This window comes from Erinaceus europaeus, chromosome 20 (assembly GCF_950295315.1).
Source record: "Erinaceus europaeus chromosome 20, mEriEur2.1, whole genome shotgun sequence".
In the NCBI taxonomy this organism is placed as follows: domain Eukaryota; kingdom Metazoa; phylum Chordata; class Mammalia; order Eulipotyphla; family Erinaceidae; genus Erinaceus; species Erinaceus europaeus.
The window spans coordinates 1626199-1641488 of NC_080181.1; the positions used below are offsets into that span (position 1 = coordinate 1626199).

The 15290-nt window shown below is 52.1% G+C and overlaps 1 protein-coding gene across 2 annotated transcripts in view; it reads right to left on the reverse strand.

The window, feature by feature from the left end:
* The window catches only part of AMOTL1 (angiomotin like 1), a 59035-nt gene that overhangs the window by 39042 nt on the left and 4703 nt on the right, over positions 1-15290 (reverse strand). For both annotated transcript variants that reach the window (XM_060179655.1, XM_060179657.1), the window contains exon 2: positions 11257-11385. In XM_060179655.1, the coding sequence (XP_060035638.1) occupies positions 11257-11341 (85 nt within the window). In that variant the 5' untranslated portion in view covers positions 11342-11385. The remainder of the gene's footprint in view (positions 1-11256; positions 11386-15290) is intronic.

The window sequence follows — 15290 nt, forward strand, 5'->3', positions numbered from 1 at the left end:
ACCCAGCTGCCGTGAGCTGTGACCCCCACCCCTCCTGGTGATTTCCCAGCCCTCTGCTGACATCAGCACCTGCACCTGCCAGACAGGTGTTTCACACACGGATGCAGACCGGCACACTAGGGGTGAGGGGCCCGGGCTCCTGGCACACAGCCAGGGAGCGCGACAGAGTGCCACAGGGACAGCTCTTCAGAAGAGCGACGGTCACCCACTGTACAGTGCTGGCTCCCCGGCCGCTGCCCCAGCCGACCTGGAAGAAACGCTACCAGCGCTGCCCCACCTATCCTGGGTGTGTGTCAGGGACCTGAACTTGTCCTAGGTGACTCCTTTCTCCTGAGGGTCAGGGACACCCATTCTGTTCCACCTGCAGGGTGGGGTGTCTTCTAACCACAGGCTGTGTGGCCACCCCCCTGAGGATACCCCCCCACTCACACCTGTTAGCTGTGTGATTCTGCCTCAGTTTCCCAGCTGTCTAAAGCCTGGCTGAACCTCTTGCAGAGTGAGGGAGGGACCGTGGGGACTGAGCCTCACTGACACCCTCTCTGACCTGTTTGTGAAGCCTGGTCACCACACTGTCACCTGGCAGTGTCCCTCCCCGACTTCCCGGAGGTGTCTGGCTGCCTTTTCCAGGCAGTTGGGGAATGGAGCCCCTCCTCACAGCTGACGTGACAGAAGGGGGCATGGCGAGGGGCGCTGACTAGCGGAGGGGCATGCACTGGGCTGAGGGCACCTGGGCCCCGGCTACTGTAGGTCAGAGCTGGCCCTCAGGCCCAGGCTGCAGGGCCCTGCATTGGGGGAGAGCACGGAGGTGGGGGCAGAGTGGGGGTGAAGGAGCCCATGCCTTCTGGACCAGCTGCAAATCTCTGGAACACTTTTGGCAGGAAAGGAGGGAGTCCGTGCTTCCCATGCTGTGCTCTGTAGCACTGGCTTCTCAAATGGCAGTGGGGACCACGGGGGGCCTGGAGATGCACTGGACAGGTTAGCAAGCTTTGTAAATAAATCGATTATGGACTGCCAGGCGCTTCTCATGTGTAAGTGTAGAGGCAGGCCCATGAGCTTCTGTTTGTGTTATGTCTGTCTTTGGATTTGCATGTGTGAGTCTAATATGTATCCTTTTGTGAGGTTACAGGAGGAAAAACAAAGCTTAGAAGCTCTAGAGGGAAAAACGGACATCTGGGCACAGTGACAAGAAGTCAGATCTCAGCCAGTACAAAGATGCTGTTATGATCACTGTGCAACCAAAGGCCAACACGACCCTTTGCCCAGCAAGCAGGGAGCTGAGGTGGGGGTTGCTGAGGAACTATGATGTCTTGTCCAGAATTCACTACACTGGATCTGAGCATCTGGAGAGAGAGAGAGAGAGAGAGAGAGAGAGAGAGAGAGAGAGGGAGAGGGAGAGGGAGAGGAATGTCAAATCTCAAACCAACGTGATGCACCTGGGCAAAATGATGTGAAGGGGAAAACCCAGCAGCGTGCATTCCGGGATATCTCCTGAGAGGACCGGCCCGCTCCTCGTGTTCTGGAGCAGATCACACTGAGGACCAGCACCCTGCGACTCCAGGGGCCCTTGCCAGTTGCCGGGCTGGTCTAGGTTCCAGGTCCCGGGTCCCGGGCCTGCTTCTAACATGCAGGACCACTTCACAAGGCTATGTGCCAGTCAAGACATCGCTCTGGTGAGGAGCGCCCTTCCGCAGTCTCTCTCATCTCACTATTGCTATCTTCATAATCAAGGTAGATCACCTTTGATCCCTCAGAATTCATCTTTTTCCATCCTGCTCCATTCTCCCCTTCCCTTTTATTTACTAATGAGAACAACAGGAGGAGAGAAAGAACCAGACATCACTGTGGTATACGTGCTTCCAGGGATTGAACTTGGGGCCTTATGCTTGAGAGTCCAATGCTTCATCCACTGCACCACCTCCCAGACAACTCCTGCTCCATTCTCTCCCTCAATTAGGACACTCTAGAATGAAACATCGTCGCCCGGGGCCAGGTGTAGTATCGCTTGGCAAACACTCATGTGTGGGAGGTGCGGAGGTGGAGTTCACATGTGTCCCCAGTCAGACAGCCAGCCAGATGCCTGTCCCAAACCATGCCATTGCAGGGCTCAGAGACGCTGGGAATGAGCATGGGCAGCACCAGGAGGCCAGAGGACTTCCCTGTCTGGGGGCAGAGAAGGACACCAAGGGGAGCCAGGCGGAGCTTCTGAACACAGAGCACACTGATCACCTCAGAGCACACTGATCACCTCAGAGCACACTGGTCACCTCAGAGCACACTGATCACCTCAGTGCACACTGATCACCTCAGAGCACACTGATCACCTCAGTGCACACTGATCACCTCAGAGCACACTGGTCACCTCAGAGCACATTGATCACCTCAGTGCACACTGATCACCTCAGAGCACACTGATCACCTCAGAGCACACTGGTCACCTCAGAGCACACTGATCACCTCAGTGCACACTGATCACCTCAGAGCACACTGATCACCTCAGTGCACACTGATCACCTCAGAGCACACTGATCACCTCAGTGCACACTGATCACCTCAGAGCACACTGATCACCTCAGAGCACACTGATCACCTCAGTGCACACTGATCACCTCAGAGCACACTGGTCACCTCAGAGCACACTGATCACCTCAGAGCACACTGGTCTCCTCAGAACACACTGATCACTGGCTGGCAGCCTAAATCCAAACCCCATAAAACACAGATATGTATACCGCTGCCGTTTCCACTAGCCAACAGATCTGCCTCAAACACTTGCTGCCAGGTCCTGTGCTACTTCCGACACAGTTTATTTTACTTGACCCACGTGTCTGTCTCTTGAGGAGGAGGGTGACTTTACACAGTCCCCAAACAGTGGCAGAGTTCTGCCTCTAGCTGTGAAACATTAGGCAGGTAACCAACTCCTCTGCTTTTGTCTTCCTTCTGAATGAAATGCAAATAATTCCTCCTGCTTCCTCGGGTTGTACTAGGAACAGGAGCTGCTGTACCCACCAAGATCAATTATGGAAGAGACTGAGTCGCCCAGATTTGGGAAGCCCTGAACTAGTGGTGAATTATTCTCTGATTGTTTTGTTGGGGCCAGAAGGCCATACCACACCCTGTGGTTGGGTGAGGTTTCCTGTGAGGGGAACTGAATTTTCCACGTTAATCATCCTGAGAAAAAGTTAAACTGGTGAAAATGTCCTGTCTTTGAGAAGCTGCTCAGGCCAAGAAGGGGCAGAGCTGGGCAAGGTAGAACACTTCTCAGGGTGGGGAGACGGGGGACAAGTAGGGTCGGGGTGACTCTGGCCCTGGAGCCAGCTTGACGCCAGACTCTCAGGGGGCTTGAGGAGTGAGTGAGTGCAGAGACCTGGCCCAGCCTGAGTTGAAAAGGACACAGGGGCTTTGGGGTGAAAGACAGAAGGAGAGTTAGAAAAGACAGACATCTTTTTTTTTTTTACATTTATTTATTTTCTCTTTTGTTGCCTTTGTATCTTTATTGTTGTTGTAGTTATTATCATTGTTGTTATTGATGTTGTCATTGTTGGATAGGACAGAAGGAAATGGAGAGAGGAGGGGAAGACAGAGACAGGGAGAGAAAGACAGACACCTGCAGACCTGCTTCACTGCCTGTGAAGCAACCCTCCTCCAGGTAGGGAGCTGGGGGCTCGAACTGGGATCCTTATGCCGGTCCTTGTGCTTTTGAGTTTAACCCGCTGAAGACAGACATCTTGGGGGAGGGGGCGAGTGGTAGCGCAGCGGGTTAAGCTCACATAGTGTAAAGTGCAAGGACCCACGCAAGGATTTCAGTTCGAGTCCCCGGCTCCACAGTTGGAGGGGAGTCACTTCACAAGCGGTGAAGCAGGTCTGCAGGTGTCTATGTTTCTCTCCCCCTCTCTATCTTTCCCTCCTCTCTCCATTTCTCTCTGTCCTATCAAATAACAACAGCAGCAGCAGCAACAACAACAACAATGGGGAAAAAATGTCCGCCAGGAGCAGTGGATTTGTAGTGCAGGTACTAAGCCCCAGCAATGATAACCCTGGAGGTAAAAACAAATAAAAAAAAAAAAACAACAACAGCAACAACAAAACCCCCAGATATCTGCAGCCCTGCTTTATACCGATGAAGTTTCTCCCCTAAAGGTGGGGACCAGGGGCTTGAGCCCAGCTCCTCGCACGTGAGCATGTGAGCGCTTTAGTGGGTGAGTCACCACCTAGCTCTTGAATGGGCTCCTTAACATGCTTGAGACTCTGGGCTTAAGCCCAGGCACCACATCAGAGCACCATGGAGTGACGTGACGTGGGTGGTGGAGGTATGATACTGTGGTGTCTCTTCTCCCCTCCCCTTCCCTCTCCTTGCTCTTTCAGAACATACATATTTAGATATTTTGGAGAAATATATAAACATTGGGCAAAATAGCTCAGCCTTGAAGAACCAATTTGTGGGGGCCAGGTGGTAACTCAGCGGGTTAAGTGCTCATGGCGTGTAGTGCAGGGACCAGCTTAAGGATCTTGGTCCGAGCTCCGGGCTCCCCACCTGCAGTGGGGGTCGCTTCACAGGTGGTGAAGCAGGTCTGCAGATGTCTTTCTCTCCCCGTCTCTGTCTATCCCTCCTCTCTTGATTTCTTTCTGTCCTATCCAACAACAACAGCAATAACAACAATAACAGTAACAACAACAAAAATGGGAAAAATGGCTTCTGAGAGTAGTGGATTTGTAGTGCAGGCACTGAGCCCCTGCAATAGCCCTGGAGGCAAAAACAAAACCAATGTGCATGCCGGGTCTCTTGAGGCCTCAGTTCATTCTCTAGCGCCTCCGAACGAGAGCTGAGCAGCCAGGGCTCTAGTCTCTCTTTTATAAAAACAAGTAATGAGGGAGTCGGGCTGTAACGCAGCGGGTTAAGCGCAGGTGGCGCAAAGCACAAGGACCGGCATAAGGATCCCGGTTCGAACCCCGGCTCCCTACCTGCAGGTGAGTCGCTTCACAGGCGGTGAAGCAGGTCTGCAGGTGTCTGTCTTTCTCTCCCCTTCTCTGTCTTCCCCTCCTCTCTCCATTTCTCTCTGTCCTATCCAACAACAACAACAACAATAACTACAACAATAAAACAAGGGCAACAAAAGGGAATAAATAAATAAAATAAATATTAAAAAAATAATGAGCAAAATGAATGCCCACGTCTCTAGAGAGAGGGTTGGTGGGGAGGCCACGCAGCAGCACCACACAGGCCCTGAGCGCAGCTGTACTGCACTGAAGTCACTAGATCTGCCGGCGAGGGCACCACCGCCTGCTCCTGCGCCTGCACCCCCAGCGCAGCCTGCACGGTCCCCGCCAGGCCCGGCACTCTGCGTGGTCTTCTGGAGACGGGTGCCTGGGTGGCCCCGAGACAGTGAGAGCCCTCGTGCCTCTGTGGGCCAAGCGCTGGGACTGGGGGTGTGAGATGCTGGCCAAGAGGGCAACCCCGTCCCACAGGGGACTCCACGGACACTCTGCTCCCGGTGCTGGACCCGAGCAGGTCGCAGGGAGTGGACACAGAGAGAGCATGCGCACAGACCCGGCACCCTCACCTCACACTCAGCCTCTCACACCCGGAACCCTCACCTCATGCTCAGCCTCTCACACCCGACACCCTCACCTCACGCTCAGCTGCACACAAACGGCACCCTCACCTCACACTCAGCCTCTCACACCCGGCACCCTCACCTCACACTCAGCCTCTCCACCCGGCACCCTCACCTCACGCTCAGCCTCTCACACCCGGCACCCTCACCTCACGCTCAGCTGCACACAAACGGCACCCTCACCTCACACTCAGCCTCTCACACCCGGCACCCTCACCTCACACTCAGCCTCAACACAGCCGGCACCCTCACCTCACGCTCAGCCTCTCACACCCGGCACCCTCACCTACGCTCAGCCTCTCACACCCGGCACCCTCACCTACGCTCAGCCTCAACACACCCGGCACCCTCACCTCACGCTCAGCCTCAACACACCCGGCACCCTCACCTACGCTCAGCCTCAACACACCCGGCACCCTCAATACACGCTCAGCCTCTCACACCCGGCACCTTCACCTCACGCTCAGCCTCACACACCCGGCACCCTCACCTCACGCTCAGCCTCAACACAGCCAGCACCCTCACCTCATGCTCAGCCTCAACACGCCGGGCACCCTCACCTACGCTCACTCACCCTCGACCTTTAGCACCTCACAGACAGGAGCACCCTCACCCTCCAACATCCTCACCTGTGCTCACAGCCCAGTCAGATGCCCTGAGGGGGAGGTCCTGTTCTGCTGCTCCAGCCCCGTCAGGCTGTTGACCTTGCAGTGACCCCACCACCCACTGACTGACCCGGATGACTGACCCGGATGTGGATGGCCGGAGGGGCTGACAGAGACTGAGTCTGAGTGAGGCTGGGCTGCCTGACCCACTGCCACTCGGGGAAGCCCTGAGGGCTGTCAGTGCTGGGGGCCACCGGCGTCATGGGGGCTGTCAGCGTGAGGCAAGGAGGACAGAGACGGGCGGCAGAGCAGGTGAGTCGAGTGCCGCTGGGTCCAGACCCACCCAGGGACCCACACACCTGGGGACCCCCCACACCCGGAGACCCCACACACAGGGACCCCACACACAGGGATCCCACACACCTGGGACCCCACACACCTGAGACTCCACACGCCCAGGGACCCCACAAGCCTGGAGACCCCACACACCTGGGACCCCACACACCTGGGACCCCACACACCTGAGACCCCACACACCCCAGGGACCCCACATGCCCTTGGAATTCGTCGCAGCCCCTGCATTTCCCCCTGTGTGAACACCATTGCGCTGGTGTGGTTGTATGGCGACCGAGGAGGCGGAGGTGGGGCTGGGTGCTGCTGGCTTCTGCAGAGCCGCCCATTCACACACGTTGGACAGTATGGATCAAAAGGGAAAGCGGTGAATTTCTAAAGGAAAATTAACTACAGCCCCAATCATAAGCTGAGGAGGGACTATCTTCAGGGCAGGCAGGAAACTGTATAAAACTCACAGGAAAAGAATCTTCCTTAGGGAATGTGATGTAACAGCAGTGTGATGGGGGTAAGGTTGTCCCTAAAACATGTACAGTCCTGAGGTTAGAGAGAGCTCGCCACTCTGGAGGCCCAGGCTCAGACCCAGCACCACATGGGAGGGGCTCTGGGAGGAACTTCCTCCAGTGCCGTGGTGTCTTTCTTTATCTGAATGAAAAAGCAGCCTGAGAGTGGTAGAATCACTCATGCATGAACTCTGGCTACACATACACTTGTACAAACCAATGTTACCTTAATAAAGGTTTTTAAAAATATTTATTTATTATATATTCCCTTTTGTTGCCCTTGTTTTATTGTTGTAGTCATTGATGTCATTATTGTTGGATAGGACAGAAATGGAGAGAGGGGGGGAAGACAGAGAGGGGGAGAGAAAGATAAATACCTGCAGACCTGCTTCACCCCTGCAGGTGGGGATCCGAGGGCTTGAACCAGGATCCTTACGCGGGTCCTTGCGCTTTGCGCCACCTGTGCTTAACCCACTGCACTACCGCCCGACTCCCCTTAATAAAAGTTTTATCTATCTAACAACGATGACATCAATAATAACTACAACAATACAACAACATGGGCAACAAAAGGAAATAAATAAATATTTTTAAAAGTTTTAAAAATATAAATTAAAAAAACAACAAGGGCAACAAAAGGGAAAATAAATAAATATAAAAAAAGTTTAAAAAATATATTTATTCATTTTCCCTTTTTGTTGCCCTTGTTGTTTTTATTGTTGTAGTTATTATTGTTGCTGTTATTGATATCATCGTTGATAGTACAGAGAGAAATGGAGAGAGGAGGGGAAGACAGAGAGGGGGAGAGAAAGACAGACACCTGCAGACCTGCTTCACCGCCTGTGAAGTGACTCCCCTGCAGGTGGGGAGCCAGGGGCTCGAACTGGGATCCTTATACCGGTCCTTGCGCTTTGTGCCACGTGCACTTAATCTGCTACGCTACTGCCTGACTCCCTAAAAAAAAACCAAACTTTTATCAACCATTAGGAAGCAGTGAAAGTGTGAGCATTTGGCCGTTTAAAAGGCTGAGCCTCCGCATCTGGAAAGCTGCCCCTTCCTGGGAGTAAGCTGTGGTGCTACTGAGCAGCGGCCAGGCTCCAGGGCCAGGGCACTCTCAGCTTCTTAGCTCCCACTCCCACCCTAGACGGCAGAGTGCCAGAATCAAGCTGGGCATGCTCAGCAGAGTGTCCACCACCCCCCAGGCACGGGCAGTCCAGAAACAGACACCCAGCCCCACCCCACCACCCTGTGCTTGGAGATCAGGTTCCCCTGGAGGACAGGCCAGGGTGAGGCCCTTGTCGTTGCCCAGACGGCCTCAGTGAGCACCTGTGCCCTTAGAAGGATACATGGCCTTTTGGTCAGTGAACAAGGTGGGGAGATGCTCTCTCACAGACAGGGCCCCTTCCCCTGAGACATGAGAGGGGCTGCATGTCTCAAGGAAGGTTTTTCTTCTAGCACAGGGCCAATTCTCTTGGCAAGGCAAGGCTGCATGGAAGCCAGGGCCATTAGGGTCTACGAGCATGCCCCCCATCCCCCCCGATGTCACATTTCAAGCCTAAAGGACAGAAGGTGGAGAGCTGTCCATCTGCCTCCCTCCCTCGAGGCCCCAACACTGTCCTCTGCCCCCCGAGGGCCGTCTGCTGCCTGGCTGCTTCCCGCCTCCGGCCCCGGGAGCGTGGGCATGGCCAACTTGGCACAGAGCACAGAATGGCTCTCTCCTGTGGCTGGGCTCCTGTCTCATCCTCTCAAACCAGCCAGCAGAAGACGCCAAGGGCAGTTGTGTGTGCCTCCCAGGAAGTTTCCCCTAAAGAAGCAGGCAGAACCACAGGGTTTGCACCAAACTGGCCCAAAGAACACTTATTTCTTCTTCCGGTGACACCTATTTTCCACAACCTCTGACACAAGGGAGACACAAGTCACAGTTGCTTGTTTCCCTGAAATGAAATTCCAGCCTTAGATAACTATGCTTAATGTGCTATGACTTCTAGAAGGCAAAAATGGACTCTATGGGGTAAACAGCTCACCAGTCTCACCTAAAAAAAAAAAAATGAGTGTCCTTCACAGAAGTGTAGAAGCCAAGAGCTACTCTGACAGAAAACCAAGGATTCATCTTGGTAAAAATGCTCAGTATTGGGAGTCAGGTGGTAGCACAGCGGGTTAAGCGCACGTGGCGCAAAGCGCAAGGATCCCGGTTCGAGCCCCCGGCTCCCCACCTGCAGGGAAGTCGCTTCACAGGCAGTGAAGCAGGTCTGCAGGTGTCTGTCTTTCTCTCCCCCTCTCTGTCTTCCCCTCCTCTCTCCATTTCTCTCTGTACTATCCAACAACGATGACATCAATAATAACTACAACAATAAAACAACAAGGGCAACAAAGGGAATAAATAAATATTTTAAAAAATGCTCAGTATTCTCTGAAAAATCCAGAAGCCAGTGCAGCAGATGATGCTAACAAAATCAGGGGTGGGGGGGCTGGGCAGTAGTGCACTCAGTTAAGTGCACATGGTTTGAAATGCAAAGACCCCACAAGGATCCTGGTTCAAGGCCCTGGCTCCCCACCTGCAGGGGGGTTACTTCACAATCAGTGAAGCATGTCTGCAGGTGTCTTTCTCTCTGCCCCCCTTCAATGATCTTTATTTATTTATTTATTGAATGGAGACAGTCAGAAATTGAGAGGAAGGGGAAGTAGAGAGAGAGAAATATAAAGACACCTGCAGCCCTGCTTCACCTCTCATGAAGCTTTCCCCCTGCAGGTGGAGACCAGGGGCTTGAACCTGAGTCCTTGTGCACTGTAACATGTGTGCTCAACAACGCTCCACCACCTGGCCCCTCTCTCCTCCTCTCTATCTGCCCCTCCTCTCTCAACTTCTCTGTCCTATCCGTTAAAAAGAAGCAAAAAAAGAGACATGGCCTCCAGTAGCAGTGAATTTGTAGTGCTGGTACTGAGCCCCAGGGATAAATCTGGAGGGAAAAAAAAAGCAGGGTTCTGCGAATTAAGCAAATAAATGGAAGGTCCACCCCTCGGGTTCTTGTGCTCAAGTGTGACCAGAATTGGGGATTTAAATGGCTTCTCTCTTAGCATCACACCAGAAACAATTAACTATGGTCGGGCCAAGAAGCTACTGGAAGGTATACACAGACATGAATCAGAATAAAGAACTGTTCCAAAAATACACACAGAGAAAGATCCCTGCAGAGGAAAATCACATGTTTCCAGCTTACCCGCAGCTGGGTCTATTGAGCGAAAGCAGACAAAATGCCCGTGTGAACTTGAAGGGCCCAGCGCCGGCTGTGCCTGAGGGCTGTGCCGAGAGCGTGGGCTGGCCGTGAGCCCCTGCGGCCAGCACCCACCCGGGCCTTCGTTCCCACCCCAGGGCCTGGGTGGGGGCCCGGGGGCGAGGGCTTCCTTCAGAGGCCACAAACAGGCATGCTGCAGGAGCTCTCTCCCCTTGCAGTCACTGCTTCACTCTGGCTGCGGCCAGAGCAGTCAGAGAGCAAAAGCTGGAAAGCGGGTACTCCGGTCTGTACTGAACCCCAGAGCCACCTGGCCTGTGGTCTTCCCAGCACGGACAGGCCTTTGTGCAGTGTACTGGGACACACGGCAGGGCAGTTGTGAACAGCCCCGTCTGGAAGGCAGCAGGAAGGGGAGGGCGGGCATGGCCTGCCTGGAGCTGGCGGAGCAGCGGGAGGACAGAGGCCCTGGGGACAGTGGTTGGGGCTCTGCAGCGTGCTCGCCTCTGGGGCTCCGTTTCCTCAGCTGCGTTGCTGGTGAGGGTTTGAATGAAAGGAAACCCACAGCAGTGCTGGCACACAGGCTCCTCCCGCCCTCCTTCCAGTCTCCCTCCTCTCTCACCTTCCTTCCTTCCTTCCTTCCTTCCTTCCTTCCTTCCTTCCTTCCTTCCTGCTGCCTCCAGGCAGGCCTCCCTCCCACTCTGCATAGCAGACCCCACACTCTCCAGTCCTGCTGCCAGGCTGGTCTCAGGACCCCTTGCCTCTCCCTGCAGGGTGCCAGGTTAGTCCCTCACCCCCCAAAGGGGATGGCAAGGTACGTGAGCCCCTCACTAATGGGAAGGAGTGTCTCCAGGTTCCCCTTGCACTTAGTACTATGTGTGCTCAACACAGTACTAAGTAAGCAGTGCACCACCGCCCCCCCCCCCCCAATAAGTAACTTAAAGAAAAGCAGCCATACCCTCTCTGCTTCTAGCGAAGTGCAGCAGTCCATCATGAGCCAGCCAGGGTCCTTCCTCCAACGGCCATCGGTCACCAAGATCCATGCTCAGAGCCAGGCTCTGGTGTAGCAGTCCAGCTCAGAGGGCTCCTGAAACAGAGCAGGCTCAGCGAGGGGGATGCATGACTATGATGCTGTCCTGGGGTGGAGGGAGAGTTCTAGAAAGAAGGGAGTTTCGAGCACATTGTGTTTCTGCAGGGTGCAGCCCTGGTGCTGGGGCCTGGTCTGAGGAGGCAGCTGTGGTTCCCTGTCCACCTGGCTGGCACACGTGTGGGGCAGCAGTCAGAGGCCTCTCTGTGTCTACGGTGTACGTGTCTAGGGCCACAGGGTCCTGGGGTAGGATACAGCAGGGCCTCAGCTCTGTAGAGACCAGTAGGGGGACACTTCTCTCCCTGCCTGCAAACAGGCTGGGAAAACGCAAACTCAAACGTAAGCTTTTTTATTTTATTTTATTTTTAAAAAATTTTTATTTATTTTATTTATTCCCTTTTGTTGCCCTTGTTGTTGTTTTATTGTTGTAGTTATTATTGTTGTTGTTGTTGTTGGATAGGACAGAGAGAAATGGAGAGAGGAGGGGAGACAGAGAGGAGGAGAGAAAGATAGACACCTGCAGACCTGCTTCACCGCCTGTGAAGCGACTCCCCTGCAGGTGGGGAGCTGGGGTTTGAACCGGGATCCTTATGCTGGTCCTTGTGCTTTTTGCCACCTGCGCTTAACCCGCTGCGCTACAGCCCGACTCCCGTAAGCTTTTTTTTTTTTTTTTAAATTTATTTATTCATTTTCCCTTTTTGTTGCCCTTGTTGTTTTACTGTTGTAAATTATTGTTGTTGTTATTGATGTCATCGTTGTTGGACAGGACAGAGAGAAATGGAGAGAGGAGGGGAAGACAGAGAGGGGGAGAGAAAGACAGACACCTGCAGACCTACTTCACTGCCTGACTGTGAAGCGATTCCCCGGCAGGTGGGGAGCCAGGGGCTCGAACCGGGATCCTTATGCTGGTCCTTGTGCTTTGTGCCACCTGCGCTTAATCGCTGCGCTACCGCCGGACTCTCAAATGTAAGCTTAGAAGGAGCCACCAACGTACTAGAGTTACTGGTTGCTTTGTATTTTCTGTGTAACTTCCTGCGTTTTCCACAATAAGCGTTCATTCCTGTTATATCAGGAAAAGTTTTGCAAAGGATGTTATTTTAAGGGACAATCCCAGGGCCAAGAAGGACCACAGAGACTAATTTTCTGCTTCCTCTTGAAAGCCACGCCAGAGAGGTCCTGATCACAGGGGCTTCTGGAGTTCAGAAGACAGGCAGGGGGGGCTACATTTTCTGTGCCTCAGAAGCACAGGGGCTGAGGGAGTCTGCCGGTGGGCATGTTCTCTGTGCAGAACCCAGCACACATCTGCACTAGGCAGCTTCACTGGTCATGGCCACACAGGCTCATTGCTTAGTCCAACAATCTAATAGGATCTTGTATCTTCACTGATTATGAAATAGCAGTACTAATTATATGCTTTAAAATAGCAACATTTATTTGTAGTAGACTGGCCATTCAAAACCACCATGAGAGGTGACTTAGAGATTCTAGTAGATTTACTGATAAAATAAAACTTTAGGGGGGCCAGGCAGGTTAAGCGCACATGGTGCGAAGTGCAAGGACTGGCTGAAGGATCCTGGTTCAAGCTCTGGCCTACCCACCTGCAGGGGGGTCACTTCACAAGCGGTGAAGCAGGTCTGCAGGTGTCTGTCTTTCTCTTCCCATCTGTCTTCCCTTCCTCTCTTGATTTCTCTTTGTCCTATCCAACAACAGCAGCAATAACAAAAATAACACCACCACCAAGGGTAACAAAAATGGGGGGGAAATGGCCTCCAGGAGCAGTGGATTTGTAGTGCAGGTACCGAGCCCAGCAATAACCCTGGAGGCAAAAAAAACAAAAACAAAAACAAAACTAGTGATAAATTGGAATGAGTTTTCCAATAGGAATGGAACCAGGAGACTCAGGCTTACAAGTCCAGCACTCTGTCACTGGATTATCTCTCCAGCAGTCTTTTTTTTTTTTTTTTTTTTGTGAGAACATTTGAGCTCCACTTTTTTGTTTTATTTTTTGCCTCCAGGATTATCGCTGGGGCTCGGTGCTTGCACTATGAATCCACTGCTCTTGGAGGCCATTTTTTCCTTTCCTTTTGTTGCCCTTGTTGATGTTGGATAGGACAAAGAGAAATCAAGAGAGGAGGGGAAGACAGAGAGGGGAAGAGACAGAGAGACACCTGCAGCCCTGCTTCCCCACTTGTGAAGCTCTCCCCTGCAGGTGGGGACTGGGGGCTTGAACCTAGTCCTTGCACACTGGGTCCAAACAACCCCACTGCAGCCTACTGCTTCTAGGATTCTGCCTTCCCCCATTTCATTTGTAATTGTACCACGGACTACTTGTTCTTCTCTTTCCAGCTTCTTTTACTTAGCACAATGCCCTCCACGGCCACCCAATAGTTACAAATGTTAGGCTTCCTTCTTTTTTTGGTGATATTTATTCTACACGTTGAAATATACATTTCACACATTTTCTCTTTTCATTTTTTTGTTGATGGGACATTTAAGGTTATCTTCACACCTTGACTTTGGAGAATAATACTGTCATAAAAGAGTGTGTGTGTGTTTGTGTGTGTTTTTAAATTCTGAAAAAGTAGTGCTTCTCAAAAACATACTAAGTTGTGGTCCAGGAAGTGAAGTAGTAGATATGGCATGGGGATCTCAAGCATGAGGTCCTGAGTTCAAGCCCCAGCAGCACATGTACCAGAGTGATGTCAGGTTCTTTCTCTCTTCCCTATCATTTCTCATGTATAAATATAATAAATAAGATCTTAAAACAGTCTTATAAAACAAAACATACTAAGTTTTCAGCAGTTGTGAAAGTTGTCCCACTGTGCTTGTCCACACATGACCACTGTGAACTGCAGGTGTTTCTCGGGGGAGTGTTTGCTTCCTCACTTCTGGTTCCCACTGTTGCATTGTTTTCTGTTCTCTCTGGCTTCTTCTTCCTGAGGTTAGTCTTTGTGCAAATGTTTGAGGAGGTGCTGCATGAGGGTTTTTATATGAGCAGGGTTCTGTGAGCCACTGAGAGACCCTCGGGACTGGAGTCCTGCAGTTAGAGCCCCAGGAATCGTCATGGCTGAGCAGTGATTGGAAGTTGTCATTTTACACATCTGTTTCCTGGGGGCGTGGATGAGTGTTGAGGCCACTGGGCCATGATGAATGGAGGATCCGCTTTGGAAACCACCCTTCAGGGCCAGGAAGATAGCTCAGCCTGTGAGTGCCCAGGACTTGCACACCCGAAGCCCAACCCCTGGCCCCATCTGATGCCAGAGCTAAGCAGTGTTTGGCAATTCTCCTCCATAAAATATAAACAAAAAATATTTTTTTAAAAAAGACTTGTTTTGGGAGTCGGGCTGTAGCACAGCGGGTTAAGCGCAGGTGGCGCAAAGCACAAGGACCGGCATAAGGATCCCGGTTTGAACCCCACCTGCAGGGGAGTCGCTTCACAGGCGGTGAAGCAGGTCTGCAGGTGTCTGTCTTTCTCTCCTCCTCTCTGTCTTCCCCTCCTCTCTCCATTTCTCTCTGTCCTATCCAACAACAACAACAATAAAATAATACTATAACAATAATAACTACAACAATAAAAAACAACAAGGGCAACAAAAGGGAATAAATAAATAAAACAAATATTTAAAAAAATTTAAAAAAAAAAGACTTGTTTTTTTTTAAAGAATTTATTTATTCATGAGAAAGATAGGCAGAGAGAGAAAGAACCAGACATCACTCTGGTATATGTGCTGCCAGGGATTGAACTCAAGACCTCATGGTTGAGAATCCAGTGCTTTATCCACTGCCACCACCTCCCAGACCACACAACAAGTCTTTAAAAAGAAAACCTAGGGGTAAGTTGATGGCACACCTGGTTGAGTTCATGCATTACAATGCAAGGACCTGGGTTCGAGCCCCCATTCTCC